General features: G+C 43.1%; 1 protein-coding gene across 2 annotated transcripts in view; it reads left to right on the forward strand.

The window, feature by feature from the left end:
- Positions 1–21,565, forward strand: part of ASTN1 (astrotactin 1) — a 292,194-nt gene that overhangs the window by 212,049 nt on the left and 58,580 nt on the right. For both annotated transcript variants that reach the window (XM_064593527.1, XM_064593528.1), the window contains exons 13-16: positions 2,610–2,804; positions 4,260–4,387; positions 10,497–10,601; positions 12,990–13,178. In XM_064593527.1, the coding sequence (XP_064449597.1) occupies positions 2,610–2,804; positions 4,260–4,387; positions 10,497–10,601; positions 12,990–13,178 (617 nt within the window). The remainder of the gene's footprint in view (positions 1–2,609; positions 2,805–4,259; positions 4,388–10,496; positions 10,602–12,989; positions 13,179–21,565) is intronic.

Below are 21,565 nucleotides of genomic sequence, written 5' to 3' on the forward strand. Positions count from 1 at the left end.
TTCAGGCCCTCTCTGTGTTTTTTTTTTAAATTCTGTGGTTCCCTCAAAATTTAAATTTACACCACTGACTAGAATTATATTTAAAGACCATTTCATGTTATATTTATAAAGTAAATAACACTCATAGTTTGCTTGTCTGTCCTTCCCTCCCCTTTCCTTCCTCCTTCCCTTCTGCTCTCCCCCCACTCCTTCCCTGCCCCCCTCCTCCCCCACCTCTGTCTTCCTGCCTGTCAGGGAGGGTACATACTTTATGCCACAAACCATGTCAGCCACTGGGCAGCACAGATGAATGACGTGCAGTTCTTGCCCTCAAGGATCTCCTACTCTAAGAGGCTTGCAGTGAAAATCAATGTTTATAATAACACAGCTTTGCTATATTAGCTCTGTCGCTAAAAGCCAGTGCCTACTGAATAATCATGACAAGATTATTGGGTGGAGTGGTAAAGTTATTTTATTGTACTTCATTGTATTTTATTTCTTTTCAGTTGACAGCTTTTACCCTCAGTTTCTTGTAAAATCCCATTCCATAAATGGAAGCTTGATCTAAATCTTAATGTCTCTATGATGTTATCGTGATGGTTGACCCACTTGACTTAATAGAGATAAATTCATAAATTCTTTAATAAACATACATTTTTTTATTTTTTATTTTTTTAATTTTTAAAAAAGATTTTTTTTATTTATTTATTAGAGAGCGAGCGAGAGAGAAACAGCATGAGAGAGGAGAGGATTAGAGGGAGAAGCAGGCTCCCTGCTGAGCCGGGAGCCCAATGTGGGACTCGATCCCAGGACCCTGGGATCATGACCTGAGCTGAAGGCAGTCGCTTAACCAACTGAGCCACCCAGGCGCCCAATAAACATACATTTGAGCACCTGGTTTGTGCAGAGAATCTAGTTAGCTGTTAGATATGGGAGAGACAGCAGGAGCTGAGCCTGGCCTCTGCCCTCAAAGGAGTTTACAGTGGGACACACACAAGAATAGCAAGAAGAATGGGGGTGTGGGGCAACGTGGAAGGGGGAGCTGTCGGGACGCTCAGGAGGGACTGAGAGGGAATCATTCAGCTTCACAGTTCTTTCCAGAAACAGTAAGTTAGGGCTCCAGGAAGGAGCCACTTCACTGTCTTGTCCCAGACCTAGGCTGGTGCCATAGAGTCCTTTGTGGATCTCCCATCAAACCTGTGGCCTGTACTAATGCGGTAGGTTCCTAACTGGAATTTCTTGCTTATTTCAGTTGGAATTCAGTATGTGTGGGAATTTAGCACACTCCAAGCCACTGTCGATAGCCTGCCAAAAGACTTCCTTCACATTTTTATGTTAAGCCGAAATCACCTGCACTTAATAATTAAAGGCCTCACACCGGTTAACACAAATATGTAAGTGGTAAATGGGTAATACAAAGAAAGTTTTGGTAACATGGGCCTCATTTGTCCCTCTGCTGGTAATAATGATAGGATTTGATGAGTATTTGCTCTTTGCTGGGGACACTGTAAGGTCTCTAAGTTCGTTGTCTCATGTGATCTTCTCAACAACCCTTCAGAGCAGCTCTTTTCCCCCACTTTTTACAGATGTGGAAACTGAAACTCAGAGAGTTTCATCAGCTGACCCGAGGTCACCCAGTAAAGGGCAAAATCACTGCTTCTCCCCACTTAACACTAAGATTATTGGTTCCTCCATATAGAACAGAGGTCTTTATCTTGTTACAACAATTACCATGGATAGTAATAAACGATGTGTTTTAATGTCATGAGCATCTATAAATTCTAAATCTGGTATAGTTTAAGGAAAGACCCACATGAAATTAATATGCTTTTTAAATGACAGGTTTATCAAAATAGTTCTTGAACTAACAAATTATATTCTTCTCAATATAACTACAAATAAGGTCCAGTTAATGACTTATAGGTCATTGAGCCATGTTTACCAACATCAGTATTGCTCTTCCATTAGAGTAACTGTACATGCTTAATGGGGAGGGACGCCAAGGAGGTGTTCACACGGCGTGCCCTAGTGTCTGTTTAGTTCAGGAAGGCTACTCTGAATGGAGGGGGAGTTAATCTGGGATGATCTTGGGCTTGGACACATTCAAACAGAACACAGTCAGAAGATGATCAGTCTTTCTAATTTTTTAGTTGACTTGTCACAGGACTGGATTAGCAGGTTATTAATTTCTTAAGCACAGTGTCATTCCTCTTGCTGCCTAATTACCCACCAGACAAATGCAGGGTCTGGCCACATAGATGGTCCTCGAGAAAGGTTCTAGAATATCTCAGGTTTAAATGTGGTGACTTGCTTAGAAGCTTATCTCCAGGGACTCTTACCCTGACCTATCTAGGAGAGGATCCACTTAGAGGAGAAAGCACTCTAAAGCTCTGAAAGCACTTATCTGCAAAGGAAAGGTGAGAGGTTCTGTACAGTCACATAATGGAAAGAGACTTGGTTTGTAGGCTTAAGAAACTGAGTCCTAAAGGGGACAAAATCAAACTGGGATACTCATCATCTTTACCACCCAGCACTCTCCCAGAGGCATTTCTTCCCAATCTGTTGGGTTGGGTTGACTGCATAGCTCATTGATGGAACAACTTTTTATCTTGAGTTTCCTACTGTGTTAGGTGCATCGAGGATTACAAGCTCGGTTTGGATGGTCGCTCTTGCCAACTCATCGTGGAGACCTGCCCGGAGGGAGGAGACTGTGGGGAAAGCAGGGAGGTTCCCATGAACCAGACCCTCTTTGGGGAGATGTTCTTTGGTTACAACAACCATTCCAAGGAAGTGGCTGCAGGACAAGTGCTGAAAGGAACATTCAGGTGAATCTCATGTCTATGGAACTGGTTACTCAGGGATACTGATGGATCTTCTTCCCTGAAGAGCTTTAAAGTCAGTGTGAAGTTTTGCACCTTGGAGCAAGGTGAACATGATCCTAAAAGGACAGGTTGAGTTCTCTCCCATGGTCTTCTCCTCTTTCTAGAACCCGGGAACCATGCTTCCTCTAGGTGAACAGTAGAGTGTTAAATAAATTTCTGTCTTGCCCAGGCAGAGACTGCAAGATTTGCCGTGGAAGCCACCAGAGAATGCTCAGGTTCTGTTTTGCTCTGTGTGGAAGAATCAGTGCGTGAGTCAGTCTAGAATAGCAGTCTCAAGTATGGGCCATGGATCCCGAGGGTCGCTGAGATCCTTTCAGGGGATATTCAAAGTCCTGCCTTTCCCAACTACAGAGAGGCTGGGTTTTCTCCATTCACATCAACCCAAACAATATCTTGCAGTAAGCTGCATGCAGAGGTGAGAATCCAGCTGTCTTCTATTAAGTCAGACATTTAAAAAATTTGCAAAAAATATTTTAAAAACGCCACTCTTCTCATCATTTTTCATAATATGTTCAGATTTAGTGGGTTGATTATTGTCATTTTTAGTTGGATTAATACATATTTCTAAAATTTCTCTTTCAATTTCCAATATGGTAAATATGGACAGATATAATCCACACAAACAAAAGCTACTTGGAGCTTTCATTTACTTTTAAAACTTTTATAAAGGGGTCCTGAGAACAAAATGTTTGGAACCATTGATTTAGAATATTTCTTGGAAATTCTCCATTTGACCCCTGTTCCTATTCTCTCTTAGGCTATTAGAGTACATCTTCCTGAGAAATCATGCTTTCCAGGAGATAATGATGATGAGGGAGAAGAGGAGGAGGGAGGGAGTGGGGAGGAGGAGGAGAATGTCATAATATGGGCCAGCAATTGATAGCAACCTAGGCCTGGACTCCTACGAGCAAACGAGTAGTAAGTATCCAAACCTGTTCTTGAAGTCAGTTGCTGTTTCTGTTACAGACAGTGGGCTTTATTAATATTTCCCCTTTTAGGTTGGGATTTCATTTGCCAGTGGCAAGCAGTAAGGTGTCATAGCTAATCTTGTGGTGGCTAGAATCTTCTCTATAGTCTAGAAATGAGACTGAGTCTGCCTAGATCTTGTGCAGTGGGGATCGGGGAATAGGGCCTGGGATGGGAGGGAGGGAAGAATGTTCTCGATCTTCTGAGTAGACCTTTTCAGCTGATTTCTTTCTCTTCTGTCCTAGCCCTCACCCTACCTCTCACACCCTGTCCTGCTCCAGACATGTCCATCAAGTGGGGTTCAGTTCCCAAGGAGGGGAACCTTTTGGTCCAGGAAGAATTTTTTTTTATTGTAGGTTGAGATATAGATTGCCCACCGAGGAGTGAGGTTCACCTTAACACTCAGAAATGGAAATCTGCTTCTGTTTCCAGGCAAAACAACTTTGCTCGAGGTTTAGACCAGCAACTGCCAGATGGTCTTGTGGTGGCCACTGTCCCCCTGGAGAATCAGTGCCTGGAGGAAATCTCGGAGCCCACCCCCGACCCCGAGTTCCTGACTGGTGAGTGTGCCTCCTGCCCTTACTCATCTGGTAAAAACCAGGCAGCTCCCAACAGTTTCATAATCTCAAAACTCTTGACCTCTCTTGTTTTCATTTTGAAGCCAATGATTTCCTTGATACACAATAAAAGCTCAATTCTAAAACACTCTAGTAGGATTATTTGTCAGTGAAATTGCCAAGATTATTATATAATCATCTGCAAAAGTGGTCTAATAATACCTTTCCCCGCTAGTCTTATTGGGATGCTTTGAAAACAGATGGCATAATAGATGGGTAGAAGTTCAGAGGTCTCAGTGGATTAAGGGGAGTAGAGTCAGAGAGAAGGTGGACGGCTACCATCACCTAGATATCTGTCACTGGGGCCATTGGGTTCCCTGGCAGGTACTTATGGAGAAAATGACAGAGATTTGTTGTCAAATGACCCTGCCTTTGAGTCATGGCTCTGCTGCTTTCTAGTTGTGTGACCTTAGACAATGCAGTCTCTTGGGGGCTCATGGCTCTCGTCACAAGTTGGAGATAATGCCCCTCAATGCTGTTTGAGCCCAGTGACATTCTTGCCCTGGGATCATTATGGAATTAAGGTATGGGTTGATTAGAAGAGGCAGGAGCCTCTAAAGACCACCCCCCGCCCACCCATTAACGCCTCCTGGACCAAACAAGACACTTCAGAGGGTCCGATGGACCCATAAGGGACAGCCAACCAGGAACTCAGCATCACTTGCTAGAAAGTTGGATGTGAGCTCAGCTCCACTGCTGGTTTGTTCATTTCTCCATTACTTCTCTTCTTTCCTCATTCCATGTCTCCTTTAACCTATGCCTTTCTGTCCTTTTTCTTTCCTTTTCAGAAGAATAGATTGTGCTGAGGACAAGCCTTTTCAAGATATCAAGTTATGTTTAAAACTTTATTTTAGACCTGAGCCAGATTAGAAGTAGGTCTGTCTGAGGGAGTATTGTGTAGCAATCACATAGACTCTGGAGCCTGACACCTGGCTCAACTCTTCACTGGCTGTGTGATCTTGGACAAGTTGCCTACCTTCACTGTGCCTCAATATTTTTACCTGTGAAAATGAATATAAAACTGTCTTCCTTATAGGATGGATACAAGGAATAAATAAATTAATATTTGTAAAGTTTTTAGAATAGTTCCTGATGCATAGTGGGATCTATGTTTGTTAAATAAATAAGTGTATCAGGGAAGGAAAAGAACATGAGCATTCAAAAACTACCAAATAGTGTTTTTCCTATAGAAACAGAGGGAGTAAGAGAGAAAACAACTTAAATATATTCTGGACCAGAAACAAATGTCATCAGAATCAGTTGCTGTCTGAAAGATGACACACTCACACAGACAAACACCCTGAATGGAAAAAATTAAAATGCAGCCTTTGGACATATGTCTAAAGCTTCTATCTCTAGTGTTAGAGAATCTAATTTTCTTGTTTCCACATCGTTTGCTGAGGAATACTTCCTGTGTGTGTGTAAAATATATATAAAGGGAAGTGTGATGTGACACACACAAATAGGACAGGTTCCACACCAGAGATATGTGTCTTCTGTTTAAAGATCCACCAAGATCTCACACGTAATAATTTATTGTGGAGGTGAGGAGATTTTACTTCAGTCGCTAGGCTGGGAGGACATAGAGTTGTCCTGGATGTTACCTGAGGCTTTTTTGGAGGAGTGCATGGCTAGATCTGAGAGACATCAGAAGACCACGTTTGAATCTACATCTTTGGAAATAAGGAACAAATCCAAACCGGGTCCTCGTCCACAACAGAAATTTCTTTCTCCCCAGTGCCCTTGGACCTCTCCTAATTTGGCATATTGGAGGTAAAAGGAGTAGAAGGATGTCCATATGGGTCACTTCCATTTTTCATGGCCTTGAGAAAGTCAAGTCTAACATTTGATGTACAAAGGCTCAGTCTTGTTTTTTTTTTTTTTTTTCTTAAAGCCCAGAATGACTAGAAGAATTAAAGAGATGGTTGACCAAATTTCTCCCATATTAACTTTCTAGTTCTGGTAACATTTTAATTGTATCTTTCCTGAGAGTCACAGAGAGAATATCGTATCATGTTGCACTAAGTGCTATTATAGGTCATAATCCCCATAAACCTACAAGCTTAGAAGATTTTAGAGCTAAAGTGATCTTCAGAATCTTCAACCTCAGCATTTACAAGCATGGTGGTGTTTTTTTCATGAAAAACCAGTGCTCCACCCATAAATAGGTTCTTTCTTTAAATACATTTGGAAAGACTATAGTATCTACCTCTCAGCAATTTGCAATACCTTAGCTTAGAGAGACAGGTCCCCAGCAGCCCTATAGTGAAGAACTCCCTTCTACTTCACTTGACCCAGCAATTCCCAAACCTGTTTAACCAGAGAATCCTTTTACACATAATAACTATTTCCATCTTTCAGAATTATTGGTTTGAAGAACATACTGGAAAATATTGATTTATGCACTTTATCTTGCTGAGTGCTGCTTCCCTCTTCATCAAAATAAGAGTTTAAGAACTCTGAGCCTCACCAGACTTTTGGGTGCGACAAGTTGTGTGGAAATAAATGAAGAGCAGTCAGATTAAAACAGGTGAAGGCTTCTTATTCAGAGCTGGCTATAGCAAAGGATTCAGCCACCATCGCTTGCATCTTGGCTGAGACTGAAGGGCAGACAGAGGAGTAGGAGAGCTTTAGAGGAAACAAGTGAGGGCTTCGGGTGTGCCCTGATTGGAGACTGTTGGCATGTAGGTGGGCCAACTAACTATGGAGGAATGAGGCATTCTAGGCAGATGTTTAGGGGTACATATTTGCCTTTCTCTGGTTGAACCTAAGTTGGAATCAAGAACACAAATCAGGAAAGCTCTCAGTGATCAATCAAGTCCTGGACATGTTGGGCCAATTTTTACAGAACATATTGTTCGGCTTCCTGGGCTGGTCACTAGAGATAGTGGTCTGACTTCTCTAAGTCTGATTTACAGACAGTAGACTAGCTCCTTGGGCTGGTTACTAGAGATGATAGGTTGGTTTCCTGGGCTTTTTGGGGCAGATTATGGGTCAGAGTTCTATTTTTATATATGGTCAGGCCATTGCCCCTTTGTATTATGAGTCTCTCAGTTGAGAAAAAGAAGACTCTGGAAGTAGACCAAGGAGGGAGAGGAGACTGCTGGCCACATTCATGGGCCAATGGATGCCATAATTGCTAAATCTATGTGAAGATTTAGAGCTCTGATCTCCCTGGAACTTCTTCAGGTTCATCACAAGAAACAGATTTTTAGAACTCTTGGGCATAATATATTTCCATGACATTTCAAATAAGGTAGCAGGAGAAACCAATCTTTCCTCCCTCCCTCCCTCCCTCCCTCCCTCCCTCCCTCCCTCCCTCCCTCCCTCCCTTCCTTCCTTCCTTCCTTCCTTCCTTCCTTCCTTCCTTCCTTCCTCCCTCCCTCCCTCCCTTCCTCTCATAGAAGTCTATTCAGTCATTCTTTTTTTTCAAGCATAGGTAGGGGAAAGCATGTTCTTTCTTGAGAAAGCAGTCAGAGATATTTTGTTTGAAAAAAGAGTCATTGAGAGATGTATTCCCAAATAATAATAAAATAAAATAAAAACTAGAGCTGATTACATGTCAAGGGCACAGTGAGAAAGAATCCTATGACCCAGCTAGAAAATATATACTTTAAAATATCCCATTCTTTTTAACTATGGACATATTATCCGTATGCAGGCTCAGATACCTCCCAAGCACTGACAGTTCTGCACCTGTCTCCCTGATTCTGGTGGAGCCGAGATGCACTCAGTAAGATTGTTGTTCTGTGACTAAGCAATGGGGCTCAGTTGCTTGGCTCATTTTGGATGAACATGGGACACCGTAATCCCTTCCTATCCCCTTACATCCCTGCCTTCTTTATTTTTTCTTCACTCGTTGTTCTGAACTAAAGCCCAAGAATTTATAACAAAGGCATCTAGGAAGAAATGGCCAGTGTACACAATTAGGGGTGATGAGGCGGTGACAATTATAGAAGCCGTGCATGTACACGATGCTTTATTTTTTTCTCAGTGTAGTTTCATGCCCAGAACTTTACTGGGTTCTGGCAACCTACCTGTGAAGCAGGTAAGATGAATACCAGTATCGCCACTTTTCAGATAGGAGAACAGAAACTTAGGAGTTGCCGGGCCCAAAGTCACAGAGCTGGTCGGAAACTCAGGATTGAAGAGGAGGCAAGAGGTCACCTTAGCTAAGCCTCTCACCTGACAGCTGAAGTCCCTGGCAACCAAAAGGTCCGGCAGCCAGGTAGCCAGAGAGGAAGTCAGCCCGGGGCTGGCAGCAGAAACTGCCCCCCAGCAACACGGCTGGTGTTAGAACTCTGGCCTCCTGGTTTCCCGCCCATTTCTTTTCCCACTAGGAAACAACTCCATTAAAGGGAATGTTTTCCAGTATACTGAAAAGTCTTCATTGATTGGGCTTGCTATTTTTTTTTTATTAATAGACTTTTTGAAATAACAGCAAGCTGGTGAGCTGACGTAACTAGAGAAGGCACGTAACGTACAATGGTTCCACAAAGCATTTACGCCCTAATGAAACGTGCCTTGGAGGTATGTGACTGGGGTGTTAATCCTGTAAAGTTCGAATTTCATTTATATGCTTTTAAAATTAACCTAAAGGTGAAAAACCAGAGTATGTAGTAGTATAACTGTTGTCAAAAAGCTTAATGCCCTGAAAGAAGAACATTTGAAAGAAAAAAGGTACTGAAAACCTTGTTTTAGTTTCAAGTAACTTACCTTTGATAGCCCAAGATGAAATTTAAGCAATCGATTCCCTAAGCACCCCTTCTGACCCTTTTGCTTTTTGCCTAACCGGTAATTATTCCTGTATGATTCACACTGAAATGGAAATTTGGCAGTTACTCAACTAATTTGATCAGAGTTGAAAAGCAGCTAATTAATCCCGCCCCCTCTTCATCCAGTTTATGTATTAAATTTGTTGATTTAGCCTGAAGGAGGCATGGGTCACAATGGCAGGATAATTCAGTAGGTATGTATTATTGCCATTATATTTATACACATTATACACATAATATTTATACACAGTATCTATCTAAAGTTTCTATACATATTGCCATTCTATTTACAGATATACGTATATATGCACTTACACACATGCATACCCATATATATTTATTCCTCTAACTTACACACATAGCAAACGTTAGGCATAGAAATGAAGCTAAAATTAGTTTTCTAAGCTTAGCAAGGTGATTTTTTTTTATTCCTTGTGGTCTAATTATTTTGTTTCTGTAGCATTTTATATTTATAGTAATACTAGAATTCAAACAGGACGCCACTCTTTCTCCACAGTGCTCAAGCAGGAATAGCCCATTTTAGCATGTCTAAGCGGCTACAAGGATGTGCTTGTTGAGAATGACTTTGGACAAGTACCTTGGCTTCTCAGTTCTCCCATTGGTAAAAGGGAAACCACAAATAAAGTGTGTATTACAGTGTCTGGCACATAGATGGCTGTCCCTACAGGGCCACCCTGCTCCTTAATGACTGAGTCACACTGACCCTCTCCGTCCTGGTGAGGAAGAAATCAGCATTATCAGCTTCAGAGTAATTAAAACTTAAATACTGAACACAAATCAGTTAAACGGGACAGAAAAATCAATGTTATCAGGTACGTGAGCTGAGTCAATTACTATAGCTATTAAAGAGAGTAAAACTCGCATGTGTTACAGTAAGCCTAGAGTTTCATATAAATTTACTAAGGGAATATTATAGAATGGTTAGGAACCCCGCCCTGTCTCAGATACATCTGGAACTCCATCCTGGCTCCACCTGGTGGCCTGGGGCCCTCAAGCAAACACCCTCTCTGGACCCCAGCGTCCCCGTTTATGAAGTGCAAATCGTAACACCTATCTTGCAATGATCAAATGACTTCTTAGCAAAATGTCTGCCACAGGGAAAGGATTCAATAAGTGAGAGCTGTCACTGTGATTCCAGAAATTCTCTCCATCAAAGAACGCTTTCTCGTTTTCTCACAATGACACCTGCTAACCCGGTAGACTTGGGACCTGTGAATCAATCGTGCACACTGAGCCCGCGTCTCCTCTGTCCCCAGGAATGGTGAACTTCAGTGAGGTGTCTGGATACCCCGTGTTGCAGCACTGGAAGGTCCGGTCTGTGATGTACCACATCAAACTCAACCAAGTGGCCGTCTCTCAGGGTGAGCACGGCAGCAAGCCGTCCCTCCCCCTGTTCCTGGGGCGTGAAGAGCCTTTCCAAGGGCACAAGCCTTTTATCCCATTGTTGCAGATACAGTCGAAAATGTAGCCACTTCGTGAGATACAGGACCTAGTCACTCAGATTCACCCTTAAGGGCAAACACCTGGAATCGGATCCTTGTCTAAAGATAGATTAAATTGCAAGTTTTATCTTGGACTATAGAAGTGATGGGAAGGGCAAGGCAGGGCCGCTGAAGATAAACACCTACCTTATCTTTCTTCCTGGGGTCACACAGTATACAGAGAGGATATGCAAAAGCAGACTTTTTTTTTTTTAAAAAAAAGATTTATTTATTTATTTGAGAGAGAGAGAGCATAAGCAGAGAGAAGGGCAGAGGGAGAGGGAGAGGCAGACTCCCCCGCTGAGCAGGGAGCCCGATGCGGGACTCGATACCAGGACCCTGAGATCATGACCTGAGCTGAAGGCAGACGCTTAACTGACCGAGCCACCCAGGTGCCCCCAAAAGCAGACTTTTTATAAATTGACAGAATAAAACCTTCCAAACGCAAAGAGCATCACTTAGAGTTTTCATACAATGAAAGAAATATGGAAGAAGAGCAAGAAAGAGGAGGGGGCGGGGAGGGGATAGAAAACAGCTTTTATGGTCCCTAAACAGCAAGTGAGCGAAAGACAGATAGATGATAGGCAAGAGAGCTAGATACCTAATAAGTTAAGGAACAGTGAATTCCAAAAACCAGGACAAATTGATCCAGAACAGTGAGGCACCTTGTACAAGTATTCTTTACATTTGAGCGGTAAATGACTTGAATCAAGTTTTTCCTAGCACTTAAGCAATCCTAATGTGCAATTTGCAGATGGGAAAATTAGTTGCTACAAATAAGGCCTTAATAGAGGTACACATCTCCATTTCAACTCATCTGCTTGGACTAGGTGAACCTTACTCAACTCCTTCCTCTGAAGCCAGCTAAGGAATGTACCAGAGGGGAATTTTATACCGTAGAGTCTGGTTTCTCTGTGTTGGTTGAGAAGGTAACTAGAGCCAGATGATATTGTTGGCATGGGATGACAAGACAAGGAGAGGGATCTTCAGGTCAGCAATAGGGAGGTAGAGCCTTGGCACCAATAGGAGAAAAATAAAAATAGGGGACAGGATTATAAAGAGGAAGCAGGACATATTTAGGAAAGGTAAAGCTTTATGCATAGGGAAAGAAAATGCATTAAGGATGTAGAACATTTCCATAGGACACAAGGGCACTCAGAACTCTGTTTATTTTAACCTGAAAGAGTTCTCGGCAAGAAGGGATTGGGATGGGGAATCTTACTGAAGTAAACTCTGCTGGCACAGAAAAACCTCGAAAGAACTAAGCAGCTCCTCATTCTAGGAAAATGTAGCAGTGGAGACTCTGCCCTGTTCGCATGCTGAGCCTGCTCCCGGCACATGTGTCGTGTGCACTGGGGCTTAACAAAGCCACCCGAGGCACCACAGGTGATGTGAACTTCCGCACTCGGGCTCTCGTGCCCGGGCCAGGCTCTGCCTTGTCCTGATAGGACACAGGTGTGGACATAGGAAGGCTGACTAAATCTGGCCAGGTTCAGGAGGTATTGGATTTGGAAAATTTGTCATGGGCTATCTTTCCAACCAGTGTAATTCTCCTCAACAGGAAAGGCAAATCTATGGAGATTTGGCAGGGGATGCGGGAGGGGGGCGAGCAGAATCGCCAGCTCCCTGTCCATATGCTTTTGATTTTCTGAAGTAAATATAAGCAGTATATGAGTGACTTTTCTCACCCCCCTTCTTCCATTATCTTCCCAATACCAGTGTCTATGTCTAGAGGCAATATTCTACTTCCAAACACTCTTTTGGTCACTACCCACAGTTAGAATACATTTTTTTTACACCATGACCTTGAAATATGCACACTCCCACATACACACAATGGAAATTTGGTGAAGCAGGACTTCATTTTATGATGTGAAATGTTCTTTGCTGGTATTTGTGTTTCTATTTTAGACTATGCTATTTTTTTTTTTTTGAAACGCCATTATTTGAGCTCCTAAATTGATTTAATGTCATGACTTACGATTTGAAAAAGAAAAAAATAACATTGACTTAAGCAGGGAGTTAGATTTGGCAGTGTTCTGCCTGCACGAAGTTAACAACATAACCAACTGGCCTGAGAGATACTCACTGAGGAATGAAAATGTCTGATTTAGCTAACTGGAAACGTTCAGCTGGTAGGTCCAGCCAGCTCTCCAGCATCACTTTGGGCCACACGGGCACTTCCGCTTTAGAGGCCGAATGGCCCAGGAATCCAGATACCTACCCTGTGAGTCCTCACTCTTACTCTTGGGTGATGTTTCTCCATAGCCCTCAGCAATGCGCTCCACTCCCTGGACGGGGCTACATCGCGCGGGGATTTTGTGGCCTTGTTGGACCAGTTTGGCAACCATTACATCCAGGAAGCTATCTATGGCTTTGAGGAATCCTGTTCCATCTGGTACCCAAACAAGCAGGTGCAGCGGCGACTCTGGCTGGAATATGAGGACATCAGCAAAGGTGAGTGTTGAGCTCGTCAGCAGATTCTACACCCCATACAGGTATGGTTGTCTAGGTGCGAATCATGGGACCAAACTAAAGGAGTCTGTTGGTGAAGGACTAATTCAGATGTCGCCTCAATGTTCTGTGCCCATCCTTAAAATTGCCAAGGTTGGAGTGTTTGGGGAAACTTTAGATACAGGATGGGGTCAAAAGTGTATGGTCACTGTGTTAGTTATCATGGACAGAGTCCTCTAAAAGTTTTTACCAGTCCCCATGCATTCTGCTCTCATAGCAAGGGCAAAGAGTTCGACTGTTCTTATGGAACAGGGGAGAAGCAGGAGAGTGTCACAGTCTGCCCCGCTATGTCCTACCTCCGCCCTCCCTGGCTGGCAACCCCTTCCAATAACCACAGAGCAAACCTCTTCTCACTCTATCCTGTGTTTAGGCCCATTTTTTGCCCCACTGATTTGTGCTAAGAGGAAATCTCCATAGGCTCAAGTGTTTATACAGCTCTGGATAACAGCCTTACAAATAAATCTTTGTCCACTGTTGGATAGCAAGTTAGTATTCAGTCCAAATAAGTATAAGAAATTGGAATTACTCAAACCTTCTGAATTCACCTTCTGGTATGGGAGGAGTACTGGCTGGCAAATATGTATTCTGATCAACCAAGACTGATGTAGAATTGCCATTCATGGAATTTCTTCTGAGCTTACCCTCATGGCATTCTGATGAGGCCAAGTTATGGTTGTGTGAGTTGCTAAAGGGCAAGCAATGAAATTAGTGCAATGGAAACTCAAGAAGTAGGTCATCCTAAGATTTAATGATCAGGAGTCCCTCTGCAATGAGGGACCTTCTGTGTCAGCAATGCTGCGGTGGAAAATTTGCCCCCATGCCTGAGATGCTCTTGACTCTCTGAGCTCCATACAAATTTCTGTTTTGTCTTGCTCAAGAGGTAGCAGAGGCACGAGGCCCTCTCTCACGGCAGGGCATTTCCTTCCAGAAGAAGCAAGAGGCTTGTGTCTGGGCTCCAGTTGTTGCAGGCATTTCCCTCCAAGCCCTGATTCCCCTAAACTCAAAGACACAATCACAGGCTTCTAGTATCCTTTCAAACTTCCATCTCTGAAAATTCTGTTCTGATTCCAATTTGCCAAGAAAGGAGTGTCATGTAAGCAAATGTAGATAAGGCCAGTTCCAGCTGGCAAAGCTTTCTTACATTTCTATGCCAGAGCTTAGTGATTGAATCAAAAGGCTAATTCCTCCCCTGTTTCTGTTTGCCAGTGGTTCAAGGATGGCCGGGTTCTGGGACTGCTGGGACTGCTGGGACTGCTGGGAAGTCTGACCTTCCCCGGAACCCTTGGTTCTATCCCTTGCTTCTATCCCGAGGGTTGCGGTATCCTTGAAGTTCAACACTGAGCCCAGGAGGGAGATATATCCATGACCTTGGCACTGTGCCCTCTCCACGTTGATCTCAAGCCATTCTTACCAAGGAGGAGTTCATTTTGTCACACTCCCACTGGTGACTTTAGTTCTCCTAAGTATTCTGTATACAACCCCTTGCCTGTTACTGATCTTAGAAGATACTTGAACATTTTAATATGTCTATTTAGATCTCTCTCCGTTGTCCATGTATACCACCAGCCCCCTCCCAGATCTTACTCTGCGTCACATAGAGTTTATTTATTTATTTTATTGTTTGGTCTGCTTAGTACTCTTAAATGGTTTTCTCCTCCCTAGGTGCTAATTTCCTTTTCTTCCAAAAGCATGAAGTATGCTACTGATGAAGACTTATAAATACATAAAACAGAGGAAGATTTTCTTCCACTTTTCTGCACTCTGAGAGGATTGCTCCAGAATGGGATTTATACACTAGTGGTGGCAACATGACATAAAAGTGACATCTTGTTGGACTCGAGTCCTTTGATGATATGTTCTTGCCTGCTCTTTCAAAACCTTCTAGTGAAAAGGGTTCCTTTGTTGTTTATTTTTGCACCTAAAATTGCTCACAGATTGAATAGGAAAGGAAGCTTGTTAGGGGTGAAATGAAGTAGAAAATACCCAGGACTTACAGGTTGGGTCTCTTGGCATTGGTCGGGTGACTTTTGCTTAGTTCACTGTCGGGACCTCATCTGTAATGCCTTCTGTGGTTCCTTCCAGCTCTGATAGTTTGTGAGCCCCTCTTTATGTGAGCACCTTTCTCAGGCACTAGAGCCAAGATTGTCCTCTTCCTCCACAAGTCACTACAAAATCTCTCAAAGGTAGGTTCCATGCCTTCCTCAACTTTAACTTAGCAGGATCCGACACAGAGCGGAGCACATGGTAAGCCCCCAACAGGTGTTTATTGTGGTCATTGGTGGTGGTGGGAGCAGGGGTGGTGGCAGCTGTGGGAATTGTAGGAAAAGCCCTTCTGATGCGGCAACTTGCCAAGTGGGTTTGATTACAGACATGCAGAGTGCTCTAGTTCTGCCTGACTGATGAACACTCACAGATGGATATTTTTGGCCAGATACTCAGAAGGCAGCCTTCCATCCATCATGCACTTAGTTGTCATACTACCACTATATGGTTTGGCCATACCAACATTTAGGAACATCTGTCTTTCAGTAAGTCTGACTGAAGCCTATGAAAAATAAACTTCCACTTCCATTGCTTAAGATTAGCCTCTCCTGGGCGCCTGGGTGGCTCAGTTGGTTAAGCGATTGCCTTCGGCTCAGGTCAAGATCCTGGAGTCCCGGGATCGAGTCCCGCATCAGGCTCCCTGCTCGGCAGGGAGTCTGCTTCTCCCGCTGACCCTCCTCCCTCTCATGCTCTCTGTCTCTCATTCTCTCTCTCGCAAATAAATAAAATCTTAAAAAAAAAAAAAGATTAGCCTCTCCTATTTTTTTTTTTTTTACAGAGCAAATAAGGACTATCAGAACTGAAATTTTCCAACCTCCCCTCTCTCCACTGCTAACCTGACTTTTATCTGCTCTCATTGTTCTTTGCCCTCCTGCCTCAGAAAATGTAGTGAGTTCCTTCCTCTTCAGGCTAAACTCACCTGTACGGCAGCCTCTATCCCTGTCTGCTTCCTCTTGGACCCCACTCATTCAATAGTGTCTTCATCTTTCACCTTTACAACCCTTCAACCACTTGAATTGTCCCTCTGCCAACCTTCTGTCTTCCCCCCAAATAGTAGTTTTATAAACATGCAACTCTTTTACCACTGTTTCCTTTCAACATATTACCAACCAAACTTCCTGAGCGAGTAGTTTATGCATCTTTTCTCTACTTCCTCAACTTCTTTTCACTCTTCAAATTATTATTATTTGCTTTCAACTCCTTCCATTCTACAGAAATAGCTCTGGAGATGGAAATCAAGGGCTTCCTAGTCAGAGATTCACTTTTCCATTCAGTGATCATTTTATCTATGTCAGCTGAAGAATTCGTCCCTCTTGACCAGGTCTGCCTTTTCAAAAATTCTCTCTTCCCTTGATGTCTCCGATTCTATTCTCTCCAGATTCTCTTCATAAATCTTTGGCCTTTATTTCTCATTCCTTTTTCCCCTTATTCCTCTAAAGAAATCATTTACATTTTGCTCATTTTCCAGAATTTCATCTGTAATGTTCAGCTCTTCTTCACTGTTGCTGGGGGATTCTCTACTATGTCCACCTCAACCTTTATCTCTAATCCTTCCCTTGAGACTCAAGACCTCATTTTCCCTTGAGTGTTGAGCATTTCTACCTGGATATTCTGCAGGGACGTCAGTGGTCTCCATCTTTTTTCTCTGTATCCACTAGTGGATTTTTCCACTACGTTGAGGGGTCACCGCACAAAATGAGGAGTTCCTTCTAGATGCTCTCCTCCCTCCATCCTCCACATTCACTCATTTACAACATGCTGTTCTTTCTACCACCTAAATACTTCTCCAACAGGTGTCTTCTCCTGTCCATTTCCCAAAGTTGTATGAGTTTACAGTATCAGCTCTCATAAGAACTGAAACTGCTTCCTCACGTGTCTCCTTTTCTTCGGTTTCCTGCCATTCTAGTCTATTCTGCATTACAGTTATCTTCTTACAATGCCACTTAATCATATGACTCCTCAACTCGAAGCCCTTCACTAAGTCCCTCCACCTTCCCAACATGAGCGTGACCTTGCTTCCTGTGTTGGTTTCGTAGGGCTGCTGTAACAAACCGCCACGAACTGGGTGGCTTTAAAAGATATAAATGTATTCCCTGACTCTTCTGGGGGGCAGAGGTTCAAACCCAGTTTCAGTGGGCTAAACTCAAGGGGTCAGTAAGCTGGCTCCTTTTGGAGGCTCTAGGAGAGAATCCCTTCCTTGCCCCTTCCAGCTTCTCAAAGCCACCTGGGTTCCTTGGTTTGTGGCCATCTCCTCCATCTTTAAGGTGCATCACTGATCTCTGAGTCACCCAGCTGTCTGCCAGGACTCTTTCTTATAAGGACCCTTGGGACTACACTGGGCCCACCCAGATAATCCAGGATAATCTCTCCATCTCAGGAGTCTTCATTTAAACATACCAGGAAAGTCCCTTTTGCCATTTACAGGTGACATTCACAGGTTCCAGAGATCAGGCCCTGGGCATCTTTGGGAGCCATTATTCAGCCTGCCAAGCATCCTCCACTCTGATGCGAGGTGGCTTGCTCTCAATCCCAAGCCCCTGCATTCGCTTGCAGACATTGGAAGGCCTCAGGGCCTCCCTCCCTGCCCCAGTCTAAGGCCGTAGATATGCTCTAGTCTCCACCACTAAGCTTCTGTCTCACGCAGAAATGGACTCTTAGGTCCCAGTCTTGTCTCCTCATGGGGTTCTCTGTTTTTCTCCTTTCTTAGGTGTCTGTTCAGTTGCCTACTGTCTGGGAGGAGTTCCCTCTCTTCTTAGCTCCTTAGAATCAGCAAGTTAGTCTTCCTGGCTGTGATTACCATTTGCAATTAAGTGATACCCTGTCCCAGTGTCAGGCCCCAGGCCTGGGTCCAGGGTCAAGGTTTGGAAGAGGTTTTGATCCTTTGCCACACCCCGGACCCTATATGCCTGTGCTGCCTTGTTGTCTATTCTCCCTCCATTCTACCGTCCCCTCCTTCCTGCTCATCCAGACGAGGGAAGCTCACATGCCACCCCATCCACCACACCTCCCTTGACATTCCGGGTAGAGGTCTTTGCTGCCTCTCCCAGCCCCTCGTATCTACCCCTTGGTGGCGCTCTTCCCGTTTCCCTGTGTTGTCATTGCCCTGCATGACTATCTCCCGTGATAACAGATTGGACAGCACTTACTGTAGTTCTCTCCTTTTTATTTAATTTTTATTTAATTTTTATTTTTTTCTCTCCTTTTTTTTAGTTTAACAAGATTATATATTTAAAAAATTCAAAATGTTGGGGCGCCTGGGTGGCTCAGTTGGTTAAGCAACTGCCTTTGGCTCAGGTCATGATCCCGGAGTCGCAGGATCGAGTCCCGCGTCGGGCTCCCTGCTCTGCGGGGAGCCTGCTTCTCCCTCTGACCCTCCCCCCTCTCGTGTACTCTCTCTCATTCTCTCTCTCTCAAATAAATAAATAAATCTTTAAAATAAATAAATAAAAAATAAAAAATTCAAAATGTGTAAAACAGAACAAATGAAAAATCAATCTTCCTCCCACTCTTATTTCCTGGTGATCGAGTTCTGCTCCCCAGAGGCAGCTGGGCAGCCATTGCTACCAGTAGACTGTGTATCCATCCAGACATATTCTATTCCTAGCCATTTGGAAGTGAACAAAGCAAATTGCCAGAGTAGATGTATTAGGGTCTCATCTGTTTAAAAACTATATTTATAAATATACGCCAATACACACATATAAATATATATATAATCTTCTAGTTTCTCACTAAAAATATGTCTATGGATGTGTGTATACAATATGTATATGTATATATACATATAATATATATAGAGAGAAACATATGTATATAATCTCAAAATAACTTTATTTGTGTATATATATATGAGAACAAATTGTCTGTTTGCTCCAAGATTAGGGCTATGGGGTAGAGACTTTTATTTTTTGTACTAAAATTTCTGTATTGCTTTTCCCACAATAAGCAGGTGCCACTTTTACAATCAAACCTTTTTAACACATTGAAAAAATATATTCTGCAAAGTTTGTGTTACCTTGAGTGAAGACTTACAAAGTTGACCTAAAAAAACCAAACCAAAACCAAAACAAAGCGTACAATTGTTATCCACAGAGAGCTGAACTTTGGGTAGAAATCTGGGAGGAAGTGCAAAACAGTATCATGTCTTATTAGTATTTGCATCTTCATCCCTGACACCGTGCCTGGCATATAATTAGCATCCACTGTTTTGGAAGGAATGAATTTTTTATTTTGTTCTTACCTCAGAAGAAACTAGTAAAGAGCTGTAGATCTGTAGATTCCAGAGAAGTGACCAAAAAAAAATTGAATCTTGTTCAAATAAGAACTTCCAAGGGCTTAATTTTAATCTGCCACCTGACTCACTAAGCACAGTACATTTTCTTTCCTTCTCTCTCTCTCTTTCTTTTTTTTAATACTCCATTCAGGAGTGGATTTCCTCAGGGCTTTCTTCCTTTCCTTTTCCAATACCACTTTCATTGTTACTTCAGATCTTACCTTTGTCATTATCTTTTCTTGCCATTGCCTTTGGTGCACATCAGGGAGGTTATCTGGGTTGACAAGTGGCAGTCAGGGAACTTCTTTTTCACAGCACTTTCTAGTCCATAATCCACTGGGTTTTTGTTTGTTTGTTTCTAGCCTGTTGCCTCCTTTCCATGGGGAAAGCTAAGAAGAACGGTTTTCTCTTCTTCCATGATACAAAGCTGAGGGTTTGTTTTTTTTTTTTTTTTCTCTGTAAGATGACCCTCTAACTCCAAGAAGTCTTAAGTCAAATTGGAGGCAAAGGAAGAAGTAAGCCACCTAGACGGCATTGTATTTCTACCACACAGGACGCCATGTTTTCCACTTTCCATCGATTTGTTTTTTTCCACTTTCCATCAGTTTGTTTTTGGGTGGATAGAGCCCAAGACGGACTCTGTTGGTCCCTCTCCCCAGAGTAGTGAATAGATCTCTGCTATGGCTGAAGCAAAAACAATAGCTGGATCAGCAGTCATCCTTCTGAGCCTGACCTGTGAGTGCTGGTCAGCAGAAACCCAGTCTTGTGCATTTGATGGCTGGTGCAGTTCGTAGGCTAACTTACATAATTGTGGTAAATGGCATAAAAATCTGATTAAGTTCAGGAACGCAACATAGAAATCCAACAAAGAGTAATAACATACGTTTCTATAATGTTTTGTGTTTTACAACCCTAGGGTTGCAAGCCAGGCCAAACGCTCTTTTTATGCACATTTACAATAATGAAGTTAGCACTCCAGTGGCAAAGCAATTATGGCATATAGCTGTTTTCTTTATAGCTCTTTTCTTCATTCATTCATTCGTCAAACATTTGCTGAGGGCCTGCTATACGCAAAGCCCTGTAGTGAGCAGAGAGGGACTTTAGGTTTAGAGGAAACAGCTACTCTAAGGCTTTCCCAGGCAGACAGGCCTGGAGAAGGTGCTGCTGAAGCTGAGCATGGTGGTCTCATAAACAGAGGCTCTGAAAAGGAGTTAAGCTTTCCGAAACATATGGGTGAGGTTTAATTTGAATCTTCAAGTCCCTAGGCTCTGATGCAGAGTCCAGAGTAAACTGGATCTGTAGGCTCAAGGAAGATATCATTATGAATAATCTTACCAAACAGCATGTTATATAACTTTACTCATTGAATCCTGAAGTCTTACCCTCCCCATTTTATAGATAAGGAAATCAAGTCTCAGAAAGCTTAAATAACTTGGAGGTAGACACATAACTAGTCAGGGGCAGAACCAGGGCAAGAAGAATGCCTTGACCTCCTGAGATATTGGGGACGGCTGCATACCGTTTTGCCTGCCAATGGCACAAGAAGAGATTAAAGTAGAAAGGTGAGTTAACGAGATGGAGGTGGGACCAGGACATAAATGAAGCCATGCCACTGGTCTAAGATGAATGGAACAAGGCCAGATGTCACCCCTGGTTAGACCTCATAGTGGATCCATGGCCTTTTTCACCTTGAGTTTCCTGGATTTTTGATTGTGGGATTTGGGGGCCATGATCAGTGATGATGGCCCAGTTGCCGGAGTCGTTTTTATTTCCCTCTGTGGCAGCGTTCCTCAAAATTAATCATGCATATGTATCACCTGGGATCTTGTTAAAACGGACATTCTGATCCAGTAAGTCTGGCTGGGGCCTGACATTCTGCATGTCTAACAAGGTCTCACTTGATGCCAATGCTACCAATCCAAGAGCCCATTTTGAACAGCAAGGTGATATAGACTTGTCTCAAAGATGAACAGGGAACGGGTTCCCTCATCATCTTTGTTTGTCCTGTCCAATG

This window comes from Mirounga angustirostris, unplaced genomic scaffold, assembly GCF_029215605.1.
Source record: "Mirounga angustirostris isolate CCGP_5_RB_7025 unplaced genomic scaffold, mMirAng1.0.hap1 SCAF_6, whole genome shotgun sequence".
NCBI lineage: Eukaryota > Metazoa > Chordata > Mammalia > Carnivora > Phocidae > Mirounga > Mirounga angustirostris.